This window comes from Nannobrachium achirus (genome assembly GCF_963921795.1).
Source record: "Nannobrachium achirus genome assembly, chromosome: 20".
In the NCBI taxonomy this organism is placed as follows: Eukaryota; Metazoa; Chordata; class Actinopteri; order Myctophiformes; family Myctophidae; genus Nannobrachium; species Nannobrachium achirus.
The window spans coordinates 58,554,429-58,573,422 of NC_137827.1; the positions used below are offsets into that span (position 1 = coordinate 58,554,429).

At 42.1% G+C, this 18,994-nt stretch overlaps 1 protein-coding gene across 1 annotated transcript in view; it reads right to left on the reverse strand.

The window, feature by feature from the left end:
• The window catches only part of LOC308306273 (proton-coupled folate transporter), a gene marked incomplete at both ends in the record, with an annotated part of 161,396 nt that extends 143,048 nt beyond the window's left edge, over positions 1–18,348 (reverse strand). Inside the window, 2 exons of the mRNA XM_080751173.1 lie at positions 1,572–1,770; positions 18,232–18,348. Coding sequence (XP_080607299.1) covers positions 1,572–1,770; positions 18,232–18,348 — 316 coding nt within the window. The remainder of the gene's footprint in view (positions 1–1,571; positions 1,771–18,231) is intronic.
• Between the last annotated feature and the right edge of the window lie 646 nt (positions 18,349–18,994).

Sequence of the window (18,994 nt, forward strand, 5' to 3'; positions counted from 1 at the left end):
AGCGTGACACCTTGTGAGCTTGTAGACCTGCTATTTTTGGTGAAGAGAGTTGGCCGTCAAATTTGTGCCGCACTGCGAGCTTGTAGGACTGCAATCTTTGAAAAATTGTAAAAGTTGGTGCAAGTCTTTGAATATTTCAAACCCTACGCTTCTATGTCAGTGGTGCTCAAACCCTTTCATGTGAAGGACCCCCAAAATGATATGTATTTGGCCACGGACCCCCGTCTCAAAATATTTAGTTCCAGGGACCCCCAGAAGCAAAATTTGAGTTACAAATGTTTGCTTAAAAAATACATGTATTCAAAGATTTGCACACGTTTCCACGACATTTCAAAAATAGCAGATCTACAAGCTCGCAGCGTGGCGCCACGCTGCAAGCTTGTATATCTGCTATTTTTCAGTTAAAGCATAAAACCAGTAAGACTCCCTAATCGGGAGATAAGCGACCGTTGGTCGCTTATCTCCACAAATAGGCCAAAAGTTTGTTTTACCAATTATCAAGACATACGGGCAGTTGACAGTTTGCCATGGTTACTCATTGAAGTTGAATCTCCATATATGGAGATAACCTACGCATCACACTAAGTCTGACCTCACGAGCCCATATTTGGGCATGAGCAACTTATGTCTCCATATATGGAGATATGATGACATCACACAGTCCTCAGCCGATGATGTGGCGTGATGTCATACAATACACAAACGAGCCCTACAGTATAAAGGGGCAATTCTTGCCAGGAAAGAAGCATTTCTTCGACTCAGACCTTATCGCCAGGGTTGGCTTATAGCAGCTGTCGGTAGGACCATATATGGATTCTGTTAGTGTGGATCTCCTAACAGGGCATCATCTGGGATACAATCCCTTTTATGCCCATATATGGAGATCCCTAACATAATCCCTTTCATGCCCATATATGGAGATCCCTAACAGAATCCCTTTTATGCCCATATAAGGAGATCCCTAACAGCATCCCTTTTATGCCCATATATGGAGATCACTAACAGCTAACAGAATCCCTTTTATGCCCATATATGGAGATCCCTAACAGAATCCCTTTTATGCCCATATATGGAGATCCCTAACAGAATCCCTTTCATGCCCATATGGAGATCCCTAACAGAATCCCTTTTATGCCCATATATGGAGATCCCTAACAGAATCCCTTTTATGCCCAGTTGGTTGCTAGGGTAAAAAAACATGGTTGCTATGGTAAACAGTTGGTTGCTAGGGTAAACAGTTGGTTGCTAGGGTAAAACCATGGTTGCTAAGGTGGTTGCTAACGTACACTAACAGACCAGCAACAACAGACTGTTGCCACAGCAACGTACACAAAGGTTTGTGTACACATGTGGTGTGATGTCATACTGAAGATATATGACATCACACCGTACACAAACAAAGGTGTGACGTGTGACGTGTGACCGACGGACGGACGGACGGACGGACGGCCGGTGGAGGTTTTGGTAGTAAACTGCTCCCTAACGGTCGCAATAACGAAGGCCCCTCCACCTTGGGCCCTAGTAGCTCAGTCCTGCAAGTGATCGTACTGTACTGTGCGAACTGTACGTACCGTTGGCGGCGTGCCCACTCTCCTGCCGGTCGGACCAGGAGCCCAGCAGCAAGGCAGGAGGAACGGAGACCAGCGACAGCACGGCGGTGTAGAGGAGAACCACCATGGAGGAGGACTCCTGCACCTCCTTCTGCTCCTCTGGATGTCTGAGGAGGTCTGAGCACACCTCACTGGAGGCCCCGTACAGCCTGGCACACTCCTAGACAGACAGAGAGAGAGAGAGAGAGAGAGAGAGAGAGAGAGAGAGAGAGAGAGAGAGAGAGAGAGAAAGTGACCCAGATGCACTTCATAACAAGGCACTCACACACAGAGAAACCCTAGAGAGATGCCCCCTCAGCCAAATGGTCCGGGAACTCTGTACACAAACACAAGCAGAGCCACCAGACAGACAATTCACTGGACTAAACCAAATTATAAAACAGCAGAAAGAAGCTTTCTTTCTGCTGTTTTATAATTTGGTACATTGGACAAACCCAAAACAAAGACAAATCTTGACTAGGTACAGACTCAGTGAGCACAGTCTTGCAATCGAGAAAGGACGTCATAGGCATACCTGGCTCCCTAGAGAAAACAGACTTTGCACCCACTGCACACAAAATGAAGTATTGTATTGTATTGTATTGTATTGTATTGTATTGTATTCTGCTTTGGCAATGTTTTCTCATGCCAATAAAGCCCTTTGAATTGAATTGAATTGAATTGAATTGAATTGAATTGAATTGAATTGAATTGAGAGAGAGAGACAGAGAGAGAGAGAAGAGAAGAGAATAGGTTTCATACCAAGTGATTGCAAAACTTTTTTTTTTTAATCCCACAATTCTGTAACCCATTTTTCACCCCGTGTCAATTATCTAATGTAGTCCTGGGTGCTACACTCCCTCTGCCAACCTGGGGAGACAACGGCTGACCTCATGCTTCCTTCTATGCATGAGGAGTCCAAGCCGCTTTTTTTTTTCACCTGACAAGGGAGAGATTCCCCAGTTGGACGTAGCTCGTGGAAGGAACACGTTATTCCAACCAGTTCCTTTCCCCTCCATCAGGCGCCAGGGGGAGGCAGTATAGAGGGATTGTTTTTGTTAGGGTACCTACCATAGGAGACACAGGGAGAACATGCAAACTCCACACAGAAAGGCCCTTTTTGCCAACCCACATACGAGGCGTTGTGAGCATGTAGATCTGCTATTTTCACAATAGAAATGTGTTATACAAAATGTAATGCCTCAACTCTTAGTGCTTGTCTAGGGTGGGGGATCCCCAGTTAAAATATGATTATTTTGGGGGTCGCGGCCTGAAAAGGTTGAGAAACTCTGATTTAAAACAAGTGAAACCAGGTGCTCACAGATCAAACAGGATCAAGACATAAATTAAGAAAAATAACTGAGCTCAGTTTGCTTTCTTACTGCTGTCATTGGTTTCGTATAAGTGATGCATAACTATTTCTAATCCCATTTAATTTTTACACGCATTGTTTTGTTTTGATTTGTTTTGTTCCACATTAGCTTTGGCAACATAAACGTACACTTTCCATGCCAATAAAGCCCCTTTGAATTGAATTGAGAGAGAGAGAGAGAGAGAGAGAGAGCGAGAGAGAGAGAGAGAGAGAGAGAGAGAGAGAGATATTCATCCACAGTTTACAGGTTCATCATTAGAAGCAGCAGCATAGCATTCAAGGCAGTCTCTATAGGAATGTCATCAGGACCGCTGCCAATGCATGCAGGCACATAGTATACAACATTCATGTGTCCAAGAAATGTGCATCTGTGCATCCTTTAACCACTGAAGACCTTATATAATTCCAATAGCATTAAGAGCTTGTATACTAGATATTTATTTGCTGTGGGCAAATGTTGTGATTAATGCAGTGGTTCTAAAACTGCTCTCAACTTCTCAAAAGGACCCCCAGTTTGGTAGGCATTATGGACCACCATAACTCTGAGAGTTGGAAACAAGAGGTCCCGTAATTTGTTTCCATTTTGTCAGAGTTACAGAACTGTAAGGGTCCATTTAGTTCCTATATCCACTTTAATTTAATTTATGCTTCTTTCAGCTACGACTTTTAGCCAAGATAAAACTATATCTCCCCGCCATCAATCAGATGGCTATTCATGCCTTCATCACATCCAGACTGGACTATTGCAACTCTCTATAGAGCAGGCGTCACTTAGACGTCTGCAACTTGTGCAAAATGCAGCGGCCCGCCTCCTCACAGGCACAATTAAGGCGAGAGCACATCACCCCAATCCTCGTCTCTCTCCATTGGCTCCCTGTACATTTTAGAATTGATTTGAAGGTGTTTTTATTTATTTATAAATCACTAAATGGGCTGGCTCCAGCATATTTATCTGCGCTTGTTGCACCTTACACCCCAGCTAGGGCGTTAAGGTCCGCGGACAAGCATACCCGAGGGAAGTAGGGGTGCTGGGGGTGCGGCCGCACCCCCTCCCCCACGTCCCACCGCACCCCCCACCGCACCCCCTAAAGGGGGGTTGGGGGAAAAATATTGCCGATCGGCAAGTAGAGGCTCTGACATCAGTGGCGTGAAGTAGGAGCTATTGGCTACTTCTATTTCCAGTACAATTTCAAAATAAACATGTGTTGAATGATCGATTGTATAGACAAAAAAAAAAAGAAAGGCTCTTGTTTTGAAATGTGCTTCTGGGCACTGTTTAGACAGGAAATGGCTTTCAAATGACTTCCCTTTTAACTTGTCTGAGCGTCTGTCTCTCCGTGCGTAACATATGCGTCATGGACTCGGTGAATTATAATAATACGGGCATAAAGGAATATACAGAACACCAAGACAACACAACCTAGGCTATGAAGGCATTAAACATCGCCCTCTGCTAGCCCTGGCGTCCTCACTGGTGAGTCGTGGCTATAGACTTGTAATGATGAATGCTATGTTATGCTGCTGTGCTGCCTGGCTAGGCTAATGTTTGGGCTAGCTAGTGGCTAATGGCTATGGTGTACCAGAACCAGCTGTTTCCTAACACTGGGGTCTGGACCGATGCGGCGGACACGTTGTATGGGTCACAACGCACTGAACGCAGTGCGAAGCAAGCCGTTGTAAGCTTGTAGATCTGCTATTTTCACTACTTGTTTGGTACAGGGTAGTAATGTCTCTTGGTTCACGGGCTAAAAAGTTTGGGAACCATCATGCTTGCTGTTGCAGACAGTGGTGTAAAGTAACTAAGTAGATTAACTGAAAAGCTCTGGGAACGGAATGATTTTATGAAACTGGCACTTGTTGTCTGACAGTCTGTTGGTACCAAAAGATCCAGGCTATATCTTGCTGGATGGTGCGTGTGGAGATGTAGGAAAGCTGTTCCCGATTGTGTTACATTTAGCTAAAAAAGACTGCGGAAACCTGAATAAAACATGATAAAAAACGATAAAAAACTCCAAATTTTCGCGCGAAACGTGCACGCGCGCGTGCATGAGGGGCGCATGACAGCCCCCCCTACTGTAAATTAGTTCCCGCGGCCATGCGGACAAGCTATTGTTGTACTTTCAAAAAGAACAGGGGCTACCGCTCTTTCACAGCCACAGCCCCTCGGCTCTGGAATAGCCTACCCCTCCCAATTAGATCTGCAAAGTCAATTGGGACTTTCAAAAGTAAAAAAACATATTTTTTTTCCCGGACTTTCAATTGCATTTAAACATTCTAAATATGCATAGTCTTGCTTTCAGCTGTGTTTTTTTTTTTTTTTGCAAATTGTCTATTGTTCCCTATGTTGTTGCTTTTAATTCTTTGTTCCATGAATTGTTTGAAATGTTTTTGTTTTTAACCTGTACAGCACTTTGTTTCAGCTTGACTGTTTGTAAATGTGCTATATAAATAAAGTTTGATTGATTGAATGATAATTACTTCAGTACTTTAATTACTTCAGTCTATATTACCGTAGTAGCTTATTGACTAGTATTACATTTTTATTGTCTTTTTCATGTCCAATGTATTTGTATTTAAGTTTATAAAGTTAACATAAATATAACTAAATGCCTTTGAAATTAAATAAAAAAAAACATTCAAATTTCAGATCTGCAGGCTTAGAATGTGTCGCACTGTGACACGGTTTGAGCTTGTAGATCGGCTATTTTTGCTACTTTTGTGTGACATAGAATGACGAAGTAGGGCATTAAATCCATTTAGGAAAAGAGCTAAAATATGGAGATAAGAGGTTTCTGCCCGACTGTATATCGCCACTGTCGGGCAGAAACCTTGTATCTCCAAGTTTCAAATGTGTAATGTTTTTCGCAAAGCAAAGCCCTGCTTCATCATACAAGGCCGTCGCACAAAAGTCGTGAAAACAGCCGATCTACAAGCACACAACGCCTCGCGGTGCGAGGCGTTGTGTGCTTGTAGATCGTCTGTTTTCACTAGTTTTATTTCATTTATGAGCGGTGGTAGACCGCTCCATAGAGTGGCTGTGTGTGTGTGTCTGTAGCCTGTACTCCTCAGCGTTTTGCCACAGCAATGTGTGTGTGTGTCTGTAGCCTGTAGCCTGTACTCCTCAGTGTTTTGCCATAGCAATGTGTGTGTGTGTCTGTAGCCTGTACACCCTAGACTTATATCCTAGTCTGAAGACGTTATGCAAGCACGACCACCGCTCACTTCACACTGGGTGTGATTTTTTAAATGATAAATGCAAAACGAACACTTTTGGACATACAAGGTTTCCACCCGACAACGACGATATGCAAATGCATGGTCTACTGTCTGAATGGATGTTGTGTCTAATGTAAAGGATGGTCTACTGTCTAATATGTATAGTCTACTGTCTGAACATGTAGTGTTTCTGAATCACTGTGAGATGAACAACTGTACTGTAGCAGTAAAGTTACTGGCAAATTAGCACTCTGCTTTTTTCGCATCCCTTCAGGCAGAAAATGAATTATTGATTGAGTCTGTTCAAATTGAGCTACTTCCAGCCTTATTTGTTACATTCTATTGTCAAGTGATTTAAGCAAATCATTCCTGTATTCATGACTTCTTAGTGAGTGAGAGAGAGAGAATAAAAGAGATAATACCGAACATTGGCAAGCTTTCCCGTCGCTTTGAAATCTCCCGGCACAGCGGGGCAGCGCAAACTAAACCATTACAGACAGCTCTCTCCTTCACTCAGTTCATCAGCTAGTCTGTAAATGGCGCGATAAAAATCCCACTTAAGGCAAAGTAAAGTATAATTATTTAAACGTTATCCAAAAAATGGCAACCCTGCCCTGTAAAAATTACCTAATTATTTCCAAGTCCCTGTGGATTCACTGCATGTGTTCTAGGGGAGCTATTTTGCGGTGTTATAATATTGTGAGCATTGTGTTCGTTGCAGTATTCAAAATGGCTCTGTGACAGTATCCCTTGCAGAGCCAATTGTGCAGTGGTGTAAAGTAACTAAGTACATTTACTTAAGTACTGTACTTAAGTACAGTTTTGAGGTATTTGTACTTTACGTGAGTAGTTCCAGTTTTCAATACTTTTACTCCACTACATCTCGGGTCCAAATATTGTACTTTTACTCCACTTCAATTATTTGAAAACTTTAGTTGCTAGTTACTTTGCAGATATAAGTTATTATTATTAAACATACATTAATGCAATTTAGCCCTATTCTATACCTTAGCTATTTGAAAATAGCCGATCTACAAGCTCACAACGTGTCGCATCGCGACACATTGTGAGCTTGTAGATCTGCTATTTTCAAACATTTTCTACTTTAAGTACATTTTGATGCCAATACTTTAATACTTCTGGACTTTTACTTGTAACTGAGTACATCTACAGTACAGTATTGATACTTTTACTTAAGTAAAACATGTGAGTACTCTTTGCCACCACTGGCCATGTGGCCCATGGGGTCAGGATCTCCTGTTTCTATCGTTGGAGGCGGCTTTATATAACAGGTACACCCCCCAGCCATGATATACAAGTACACCCCCTGGACATGATTTGATTTGATTTGATTTAATTGAGAAAAAGCAATAAAAGCACATGGTTATAACAATTCGAAGAAAGTCGTGAGACTTATTTCCATTGAGGTCCTCTAACACAGTTAATTTCGTCTGATGCTACATTCACACCAAAACCAAGCTAAAGAAAAAACAAGCAGCTTTTTTATCAGTGAATGGGCGTGTCCAAGGAAATTGTTGCGACCGCTAGGTCGCAGTTACTATCAAAACCTCCACCGGCTGTCAGTCAGTCAGTCAGTCTGTCAATCAGTCAGTCAGTCAGTCAGTCAGTCAGTCAGTCAGTCAGTCAGTCAGTCTGTCTGTCAGTCTGTCCGTCACTCATGTCATACTTTTGCCCAACTCATATCTCCGCCACCGTTGCCCCAATCCATGCCAAACTTTGCACACACACTCCTTGGCTGCCAAACCACAACCTCCACATGACCCTCTTCTAGCGCCACCATGAGGCAGATTCTTGCAAAACACATTTTTGGACACCGCTCCTACAGATTGTGCCCTAAAATCACGCAAAGTGGTACACAGTATGTCTAGAGTCAAGTCATCAACATGGATCTGTCCCATTTCCCATATTCCCTCCTGATTGGCTACCATTGCCTTCTAAAGTTTGTGTATGCGACCTGGCGGTCGCTTATCTCCAGATTAGGGAGTCTTACTGGTCACTCAACTCTCCGCTGGTCAGCCTGCTTTGGCTGAGACAAAAAAAGGTCATTTTAACAGGACCCCATTCGGAAATCTAAAATCCATCTGCCCACTCTCCCCACACCGTTCTCTCCCCACCATTCTCTAGAAGTAGTTTGCAAATGTATATGAAATGAACGTTTAATTAGCAGTTGTGCATGTTAAAGTGTTGAAGATTGTGAAACTTGGACAATGGGCACATAGCTGCTCTGAGGTGGAAGGTCTGGTGACGCGAGGTCACCAGACGTACACTCTAACCGTACACTCTAACCACGAGGCCACTGAGCCTTGTGTTACGAACCACTGACTCTGTGACCGGGTATTTCCAAAATCAGTGGTTCTCAAAGTGGGGATTGATTGATTGATTGAAGACTTTATTAGAAGTTTGCATAGGAAAAGGTACAGTTTCATGACGGTACAGTTCACTGGTACAAGGTCTACTAAAAGGAGATCCATGAAAAGACTAAGCTTATTTCCACTGGAAACCATTGAAGTATCTCATATAACATTGAATGACAGACAAATAGAACACAGTACTATGCAGTAGATATGTAAAGAAAAACAAAAAAGAAAACAGTAAGTCTAAACAAACAGTATATACAAAGAAGGGGCAGGGGAGGGTAGGGTTGGGCTAGGTTCATTTTTTTACCAGTTGCGAACGGCTACTGCCTGTAAGTGGTTTTTCAGGGCAATTTTAAAGGATGCTAGTGATCCACACTCCTTTATGGCCTTCGGTAAGGCTTTCCACATTTTGGTGGTGTAGCAGAAAAACGAGTTTGACCCTTTGTTGGTTTTGACTCTGGGTTGGAAGTGATCTGTGGCGCTGCCTCTGGTGTTGTAGTTATGGACATCCTTAATGTTTATAAAGTGATTCCTTGAGGTCTGTAACTCTGAGAGTGTACAAATGGAACCAAATGGACCCTTGCAGGTCTGTGACTCTGAGAGTGTACAAATGGAACCAAATGGACCCTTACAGCTCTGTAACTCTGAGAGTGTACAAATGGAACCAAATGGACCTTTACAGCTCTGTAACTCTGAGAGTGTACAAATGGAACCAAATGGACCCTTACAGGTCTGTAACTCTGAGAGTGTACAAATGGAACCAAATGGACCTTTACAGCTCTGTAACTCTGAGAGTGTACACATGGAACTAAATGGACCCTTACAGGTCTGTAACTGTGTACAAATGGAACCAAATGGACCATTACAGGTCTGTAACTCTGAGAGTGTACAAATGGAACCAAATTGTGCTAAATAGTACTGATTAACAGCTATAATGACCGAATGGATTCTAGACTGACAACGGTAAATGTTAAAGCCATCATAAGAGAGTGAGAAAAGATGACAGGAGAGTCTAGTGCAGGGGTGGGCAACTTCGATGATGGAGAGGGCCACTATATTTCCACACTCACTCCTCCAGTGTTGCTACTGTCGAGCTAATACCTCTCATCTCCAGTAAGAGTAGCAAAAAATAGCCGATCTACAAGCTCAAAACCCGTCGCAGCGTGACGGGTTTTGAGCTTGTAGATCTGCTATTTTTGCTACTTTTGAATTGGAATCCCGAATTATCTTTTGTTATTTTTTAATTGAAATATTGAAATGAAACATATTTTGTTTAATTTCAAATGCAATTAGTTGTACTTTTGTTAACTTTATGAACTTAAATACAAATACATTGGACATAAAAATGACTACTATACTAGTCATTCAACTACATGTACTAATATAGACTGAAGTACTTAAAGCGGATCATGTTTGTATGTTTGGAATGGTAACAGCTGAAATCAATAATATATCAGTATTCCAATATTAACCTGCGGGCCACATTAAGTGAAGGTGGGGGCCGCATGTGGCCCCCGGGCCGCCAGTTGCCCATGTATGGTATTGGGTGTTGCACTCAGTGCAATAATAGGGACTTTAAGCTCCGACGGTTTTCAGGACGGCTCCGCCAAGCGGAAGTACGGCATCTATGACGCAATCGCCATAGCAGTCAAAATCGTTAAACAAACAGTCGTCGGCGACAATTCCCCCTGCTGAGGACAACGCACACAAATACAGTACGTGGACTGGAGTCTCTCTTTCTCTCCGCCAAGTTCTCTCTATCTCTCTCTCGCCTCTAGATCTCTCCGTGGCTCCGTGCGTCGCTCGCCCTCTCCCTCTCCCTCTCTCTTCCTCTCTCTTTCTCTCATTTGTTCTCACGCCACCGTCAGTCCGTCACAAATATGCTCCTCTCATCGTGCACACTTTTTTGTTTGGTAATGGCTGTTGGACACGCATAATTTGTTTGTTGCGGGCAGGAGCGGTGGACAGGATTTGTCTGCGGGCGGTCAAAAATGAAATCATTGCGGGCGTGGGGAGGAGTGGTCAGAAATCAAGCAGGAGCGGGCGGTAATGGGATTAAAAAATCAGTCCCGCGCAGACCTCTAGTTTGGGGCAAACCCCAGAAATTAAAACTCTTCCTGGAATCCCAGACTCTCTTCCCTAAACAAAGTGTGTGATAGAGCAGGGGTCGGCAATTAGATCTGGCCTCGGGCCAATTCTTTTTCGGGCCAATTAGATGGCGGGCCAGAACATTAAATGAAAAAATTAAAGGCTATTTTAAGAAAGTCATAGTTAAACAATACTGGAACTCCAAGACTGCCTTACAAGACATAGGCATCTGTGATTAAAAAAGAAAAATATATAGACCTATATGTGGAAAAACAAGCTGTTTTCCCCTCTTTCTATTTGCAAATAGGACTGATTAGTGGAGCCTATAATAATTTTAATGATTACATACTTTTATTTATGTTCATAATTATTATTCCCCTCTTCTCTGCTGCAAGTAGGCTACAACATTACATACACATATGCATGATTCATAATAAATCACTTAGCACATCTCACAACGCTGTGCAGCACGACGCCTTGTGAGTTTGTAGATTGAATAATATGCGCATTCTGCGCGACACCGCTGCACGTTGGATCAAACATTGGTCGTTAGTGTGAATTGAGTGCAGCTGCAAGCCTACTTGTGCAAAAAGACAGACAGCTAGACAACGCGAAAAATTCAGCCTTATCTGTTTCTAGTTGGCAAGAGAACACAATCCAAAGGCATGAAGAAAGAGGAGTAAACAGTGAAAAGGGGCGTTTAAAGAGGACTATGGACACGACAGCAAACTTTGTGTTTATCCTACCTACCTGGTCTCATCTACGCAAAGCCATTTGAGAAGCACCACGGCTTTGCTGTGATAGTTTTGGCTGCTTGCAAGGATTTTAGACACAGCACCAAAGATGAAGCATTGATATTAGGGATGTGAATCTCGACCAATGAGGCGATACGATACGCATCACGATACACTCCCAGCGATACGATATAATTGCGATACATTGAAATCTTGCCGATACGATACATCACGATACACCGCTGACCCCGATAAGATGCGATATGATTCACGATATTTTGCACGATAACTGCGACAGCAGGCAGGTTTATCTATCGAGCATTGATCCATTTCCGCTCACCGTAGCCGTCAGAGCTTTAAGTCCCTAATGATCAACGGGGAGAGTGTTTTTTTGCAGCTCGTTCAGTCCGAGTGTATCAAAAAGGCAACTGGGTTAAGGCAGCGGAAGCTTGTGATTGGCTGCGCGGAGGTGACGAAAGTCTGGGGGACGGAGATACACCTAAACCTAACCTTAACCCTAACCTCAGTAAAACTAACGCTGGTGAATGCTAACCTGGTGACACTGGTGAATGCTAACCTGGTGAAATGCTAACCTGCAATAGATTCTTTTGACTTTTTGACTTCCGACTGTAGATGGGACAAATTTCACCATTTCCGCATTCTACTATAAAGTAGGGCATTAAAATAAAAATACAAATAAAAAACATAAAACATTTAATATGGAGATACAAGGTTTCTGCCTGACAGCAAGTTATAAACAGTAGCTGGTGAATGCTAACCTGGTGAATGTTAAACTGGTCGGACCAACAGTGCTTAACCCAGTTGCTTTTTTGATACACTCGGACTGAAAGCCCTGCAAAAAATACTCTCCCAATGAGCAACATTAGGGACTGCACGTGCGCACAGCGGTGAGTGTGTGCCAAATATAGCCCACGCGCGCGCACGCACGCACACACACACACACACACACACACACACACACACACACACACACACACACACACACACACACACACACACACACACACACACACACACACACACACACGCACAAACACTTGTATCTACAGCAGAATTAAATCTCTGGCCTAACTAATGAACCAGGCCGCTGTGTGTGTTGTTTACTAATAACAATAGCCTAGAATAGATGCCAACTACAGCACCCCCTCGCTATGCACACACACCAATACATTACGTGTCAATATGTGTCTGTCTTCACACACACACACACACACACACACACACGTGTGCGCGCGCGCGCGCATGCACGCACACACACATACACATGCGCAATATAAAACAATGCATAAACAATGCACAGATACTATACTGTAGCTAATGACCGTGACTTTGTTTGTCCAAAGCAAACGTATTAGTTTCGCTGAAGTAAACACGTCGTCTGTCTGCATGGTGATTATGCAAAGTCTTTGTATGTGAGAGCCGGCATGTGTGCATCTGTGCATGCATGCGAGCATGGACACGCGTGTGCGCTATGCGCACACTCAACGTAATTAAAATGATGATGATACACACGCTCGCACACACACACACACAAACACACACGCACATATCCCTAATACACCTCTGATAATAATAACCATGTTTAGCTTCCTTTGCACCGGTCAAACTTGGGGCAAAGAGGCCTTAATGATTTAATTAGTTAGATAATAGGGCTATAGGGAAATTTAAAGCAATAAAAAAAATGTAATTAGTATATTATTTGGGTTCAAGGCTTAAAGGTATAGGTAAGTGATTTCATATCATTTCAAAATATAACAAAATGGGTCTATGTTCTGATGTGTATGGTACATGGTATATATATATATATATATATATATATATACAGCAGGTGTTTCCAGAGGGGGAAACCAAACCATAAAAGAGGAAGTACAGGTCAGCTGCTTTTAACGAGTGCAGTCAGGGGCGTCACAAGGGGGGGAAAGTGGGACTGAGTTACTAGGGCCCAAGGTGGAGGGGCCTTAATGATTTTATACTTTAGCTATTGAAAAATAGCATATTCAAGCTCGCAGCGCGGCACGAGTGCCGCACTGTGAGCTTGTAGATCTGCTATCTTTGAAAAGTAGTGAAAATGTGTGCAAATCTTATTAACATTTGTAACTCAGATTTTGCTTCTGGGGGGGGGTCCCTGGAACAAAATATTTTTAAATGGGGGTCCGTGGCCAAACACATATAATTTTTGGGGTCTTTTACATGAAAAGGTTTAAGCACCACTGACATAGAAAAATAGGTTTTTCAAAAAAAGATTTGAAATACTCAAAAGACTTCACGATTTTTCAAAAATAGCAGATCTACAAGCTCGCAGCGCGGCACTCGGTGGTGCGCTGTGAGCTTGTAGATCTGCTATTTTTCAATAGTTAAAGCACAAAATAATGCATTCCCAGTCTAAATGGGCTAAACTCCCTCCCCCTATGAAGAACATTCATGGGGGGCCCACAGTGAATCCTTGTGCCCAGGGCCCAGAATGTGGTGCGACGCCCCTGGGTCAGCTGCTTTTAACGAGTGCAGCCCTGCTACATCACATCAGGTAGTGTTGTGTCCTGGCATTGAGGAATCATTAACCCGGGTGTTGTCCATTGTGCTTGTAGATCAGCTATTTTTTGCTATTTTTATGATATTCTCTGACTACAAAGTTTATCTAACTATGAAGGTGGATTCTGCTTTTCAATGAGAATGGTGTGTGCTTTCTTGACATATGCGGGTTTCTGCAAAAATACGCTCCATTCACTGGCGTCAGTTCAGAAAGAGCTAAGGTATGGCAACATGACTAAGGCCATGGCTACACGGAGCTGGATATTTCATATATCCAGGTTTTTCAGATATCCACATAGAAAAATATCTAGGTCCACACAGAGCTGGATATTTCATATACCTGTTTTTCAGATATCCACATAGAAAAATATCTAGGTCCACACAGAGCTGGATATTTCATATATACCTGTTTTTCAGATATCCACGACAAAGATATCTAGGTCTAACAGGCACGCACACAGTAAAGTCTTCGGAGATATCCGGGTTCCCTGTCTACACGGATCCAGTGAATCGGATATTTTTCAATCTGTTCACTTATTTATCTGGTTTAAAAAATATCCAGCTTTGTGGCCGAAATATCCAGCTTCGTGTGGCTGCAAGCCCCAACAGCACAAAAACATGTCTAGCTTCAGAAATATCCAGCTCTGTGTAGCCATGGCCTTAAGACACCAGTCATGTTGCCATACCTTAGCAACAGGCATGATACATTTATTTTAAGAAGTACATTTTACTTTTCCCCCCGTTTCTGCGGTTTCTTGGGCTGGATATGGCAGCCTGGAACGGTTGTTCAAGTGCAGCTAAACTTGGCATGTTAGTAAACGTGCCACAATTAACAATAATGCATTGCACCTGTGCAGCTGACCTGCGGAATATGCCATTTTATCAAGATGGGGAGAAAACAAGTGTGGAGAATATAATTAAAACACCTTGTTAAAGTGACCATTTTGTAAAAATGTTGCATTTGTAGTTATTTTACTGTAATTTAACAACATAATAACCAGCAGAGATAGACAAAGAGACATTCATGGATTTATATTTAAAAGTAACTTTTATTTCCCCCCCTGGACCCAGGGTATGGCAGCTGCATTCCCCTGCCATACCCAATTGACGCCCCTGAATTCTCCTTAAAAAATTGAAAGGCAAAACAGGGAAAAAAACTTGTGGAGAAAAATGCATTTGCAGGAATTGAGCAGTAATACTGAAGAGTTGAACCTGCACATCTGTATGTTGCTTGATTAAGATTTTTTTTTTTTTTTTTTTTTCAAACATCTTGTATAGGTTGTATACATCCAGAATGGATGCAAAAGTGGTCGCACCCCCTAGTGGAGGACCCCGCCACTGCAGCGCACATAAAATGCCGTAACTCGGGCTAGGAGCGACCGGGAGAGCCGGGGGCCGGTACCCACGCGTCCGCCTCGGCGTCGCGAAGAGAGCCGTCAACATGAATCTGTCCCATATGGCGCCACCATCAGGCCCATTTTTTCAAACACATTTTTGGACACTGCTCCTACAGATTTTGCCCTAAAATCAAGCAAATCGGTACACAGTATGTCTACACTCATGTCATCAACATGGATCTGTCCCATATAGCGCCACCATCAGGCCCATTTTTTCAAACACATTTTTGGACACTGCTCCTACACATTTTGCTCTAAAATCACACTGCGACCTGATGTTCACCTATGCCCCGATTAGGGAGTCTTACTTACTTACATGATTATTGTGCAATTGACAGATTGTTATTACACACATAGTATTGAGTTGAAACTGCACATCTGTATGTATGTGCGTGTGTGTGTGTGTGCGTGTGTGTGTGTGTGTGTGTGTGTGTGTGTGTGTGTGTGTGTGTGTGTGTGTGTGTGTGTGTGTGTGTGTGTGTGTGTGTGTGTGTGTGTGCGCGTGTGTGTGTGTGCGTGTGTGTGTGTGTGTGTGTGTGTGCCTATGTACGTACAGTACATGCATGTATGTTTGTTTATTCAAACCTGGGTCTCCCATGTGAAAAGTCATCATCTTAACCACTAGCCTAAGGGGAAATACTGTACATAGGCAGGGGAGATATTAGGCCTTTGATCATCAGCCATTGGCTCTGAGCCAATCGACTGTGTGCGTGCGTGTACCAGTGGTGTAAATTAACTAAGTTGTAAGTACATTTACTTAAGTACTGTACTTAAAGGAGCACTTCACCACTTTTCAACCTATCTTCATATAATATGTCCTCACTAATGTTCATGGTAAAATAGCACACTTTCTTTTCTACTCAGTCTGGGTCTCATAGGAGAGCTGTGAGCATCAATGGAGAATCCAAGCTTATAGAAACTGCAGGCTTTCTATTCCTGAAAAGTTGCAATGTTATAATGGAAGCCATTGTTCTCTGGATAATAGAAATCTACGGTAAATATTATTTTCAAAAATATTGTTTAAAAAAAAAACTGTCAAACGATGATGTCACTGGTGGATGGATTTGACCCGCCCACAGCTCTCCTATGACACCCAGACTGAGTAGAAAAACACTGTGCTATTTTATCATGAACATTAGTGAGGACAGGTTGAAAAGTGGTGAAATCCTCCTTTAAGTTCAATTCCAAGGTATTTGTACTTTTTGTATTTGTATTTTTACTTGAGTATTTCCAATTTCCAATACTTTTACTTCTACTCCACTCGAAACCAAATGTTGTACTTTTACTCCACTAAAATATAAAACATACATAAACCACTTTAGCCCTATTTTATACCTTGGCTATTTGAAAATAGACGATCTACAAGCTCACAACGTGTCGCATTGCAACGTGTTGTGAGCTTGTAGATCTGCTATGTTCAAATATGTTGTACTTTTACTTTTGGTACTTTAAGTACATTTTGATGCCAACACTTTCATACTTTTAAGTACATTTTGAATTCCGGACATTTACTTGTAGCAGAGTATTTCTATATTGCAGTATTGATACTTTTACTTAAGTAAAGAATGCCAGTACTTTTTCCACCACTGGTGTGTACAGTATAGGCTACAGTACTGTATGTGTATGTACTGTAGCCCATATTTGTCTGCCTTATTAAGCCATGCTCTTACAGTATAAATATTTTACATTCAATCCACTTAATCAACTTATTGTGAAACATTGTTTTCTCACTCAACTGTAAACAATCCAACATAAAGTTTAAGTGTTGAGGGTATATCTGCACATTTCTAAAGTGACAATTTAAGGACTTTTTTTAATACCTCTAAAACAAGCAAGACACCTTAAGGCGAGAAGCGACCACAAGGCGCGGGGAAACAACAGACCTAAAAAAAATAGTCAGTGTAAATCTGGCAATGTACACACACACACACACACACACACACACACACACACACACACACACACACACACACACACACACACACACACACACACACACAACTACTAATATGATTGTTTTGAGGGTCGTGGCCTGAAAAGGCTGAGAACCACTGGTGATTTGTTATTCGACTAATCTGGTGGTTCTCAACCATTTCAGGCCACGACCCCCAAAATAATCATATTTTAAGTGGGGACCCCCCCCCCCCCGCCCCCCCACACCCTAACGAGCACTAAGAGTTGAGGCATTACATTTTGTATAACACAGTTCTATTGTGAAAATAGGGCCGATCTACATGCTCATGCTGAGCATGTAGATCGGCTTTTTTCACAATTTCTGCCTCTAATATTTGTGAATTTGGTACATTTTTTATTAGACATTATAGAGGTATTAAAAAGTCCTTAAATTGTCACCTCAGAAATGTGCAGATATGTTGCATATGTTACAGAGTTAAGGCCCATTCCCACTGGGCCAGATAACAGATATCTGTAGATATTTCTCCAGATATTTCTCCATGCAAAGTGGATGGTAGATACAGATAAAAAAATGTTTTGCCACAGATAAAAGTATCTGTGGCAAATATCTGTGGTAGACTTTTTTTGTATCTGTATCCACCATCCACTTTGCATGGAAAAATATGATATCTGTTATCTGGCCCAGTGGGAATGCGCCTTTACAGCGTGACACAACTGCTGCAGGTTTTCACAGTAACTGCTTCCCGCAAGCGATCGAAATGACAAATTAAACATTGGCCAAATTCTCAAATATTAGAGGCAGAAATTGTGAAAATAGCCGATCTACATGCTCACAAGTTCAACGCCTCACAATATAACCGTGTTATACAAAATGTAATGCCTCAACTCTTAGTGCTCGTCAGGGTGGGGGGTCTCCAGTTAAAATATGATTGTTTTGGGGGTCGCGGCCTGAAAAGTTTGAGAACCACTAGAGGAAAATAGCTGTTCAGTTACCTTGATGATGATGAGCTGTTGATAGCACGGTGTCACCAGGAAGGTTGCAGTCATATAGAGGAATATGATTGGCTCAACGGTGAAGATGCTCCTCAGACGCTGCAGGCGGGTCTCCATGGCAACTGGCCCAGTCCTCCCTGGCCTGTACCGGGGATGGGACGATATGAACATTTCATATCACGATTATTGTGACAAAAGAAATCGCGATTTATGATATTAACGCAATAATCAAAATCCATTGTCCTGGGGCGGAAAATTTGCCAAAAAATAGCAGATCTACAAGCTCACAACACAGCTATTTTTTGGCAAATTAAATACATTTGTGAAGAGTGAAAAAAAGACGTATCAAGTAATATTATAAGTACATTTTACTGATGGTTTAAATGGTACCGGATACGCAGCTCGGCAAATAAAAGGTGAATTGATCCCAGTAAATGACGGAGGACGATATCACGATGAATTAAATCTCCACGATATGATTATCATGAGTGTTTTTTATCACGATAAACGATGATATCGCATATCGTCCCATCCCTAGCCTGTACCCCTGAACACCGGAATCAAAGCTGTTTGGAAGAGAATCAAATAAAACAAATCGATTGTATAGAATGTATAGATAAAAAAAAACATTGATGATCAATTTTAACAAATTATATATATTTTTATTTTATTTTATTTTTAATATATACAAAATAGCAGATCTAAAAGCTCACAACCGTGTATAGCTAGCGTCTAGATTTCCGCTGTTTTTGTTAAGACACTG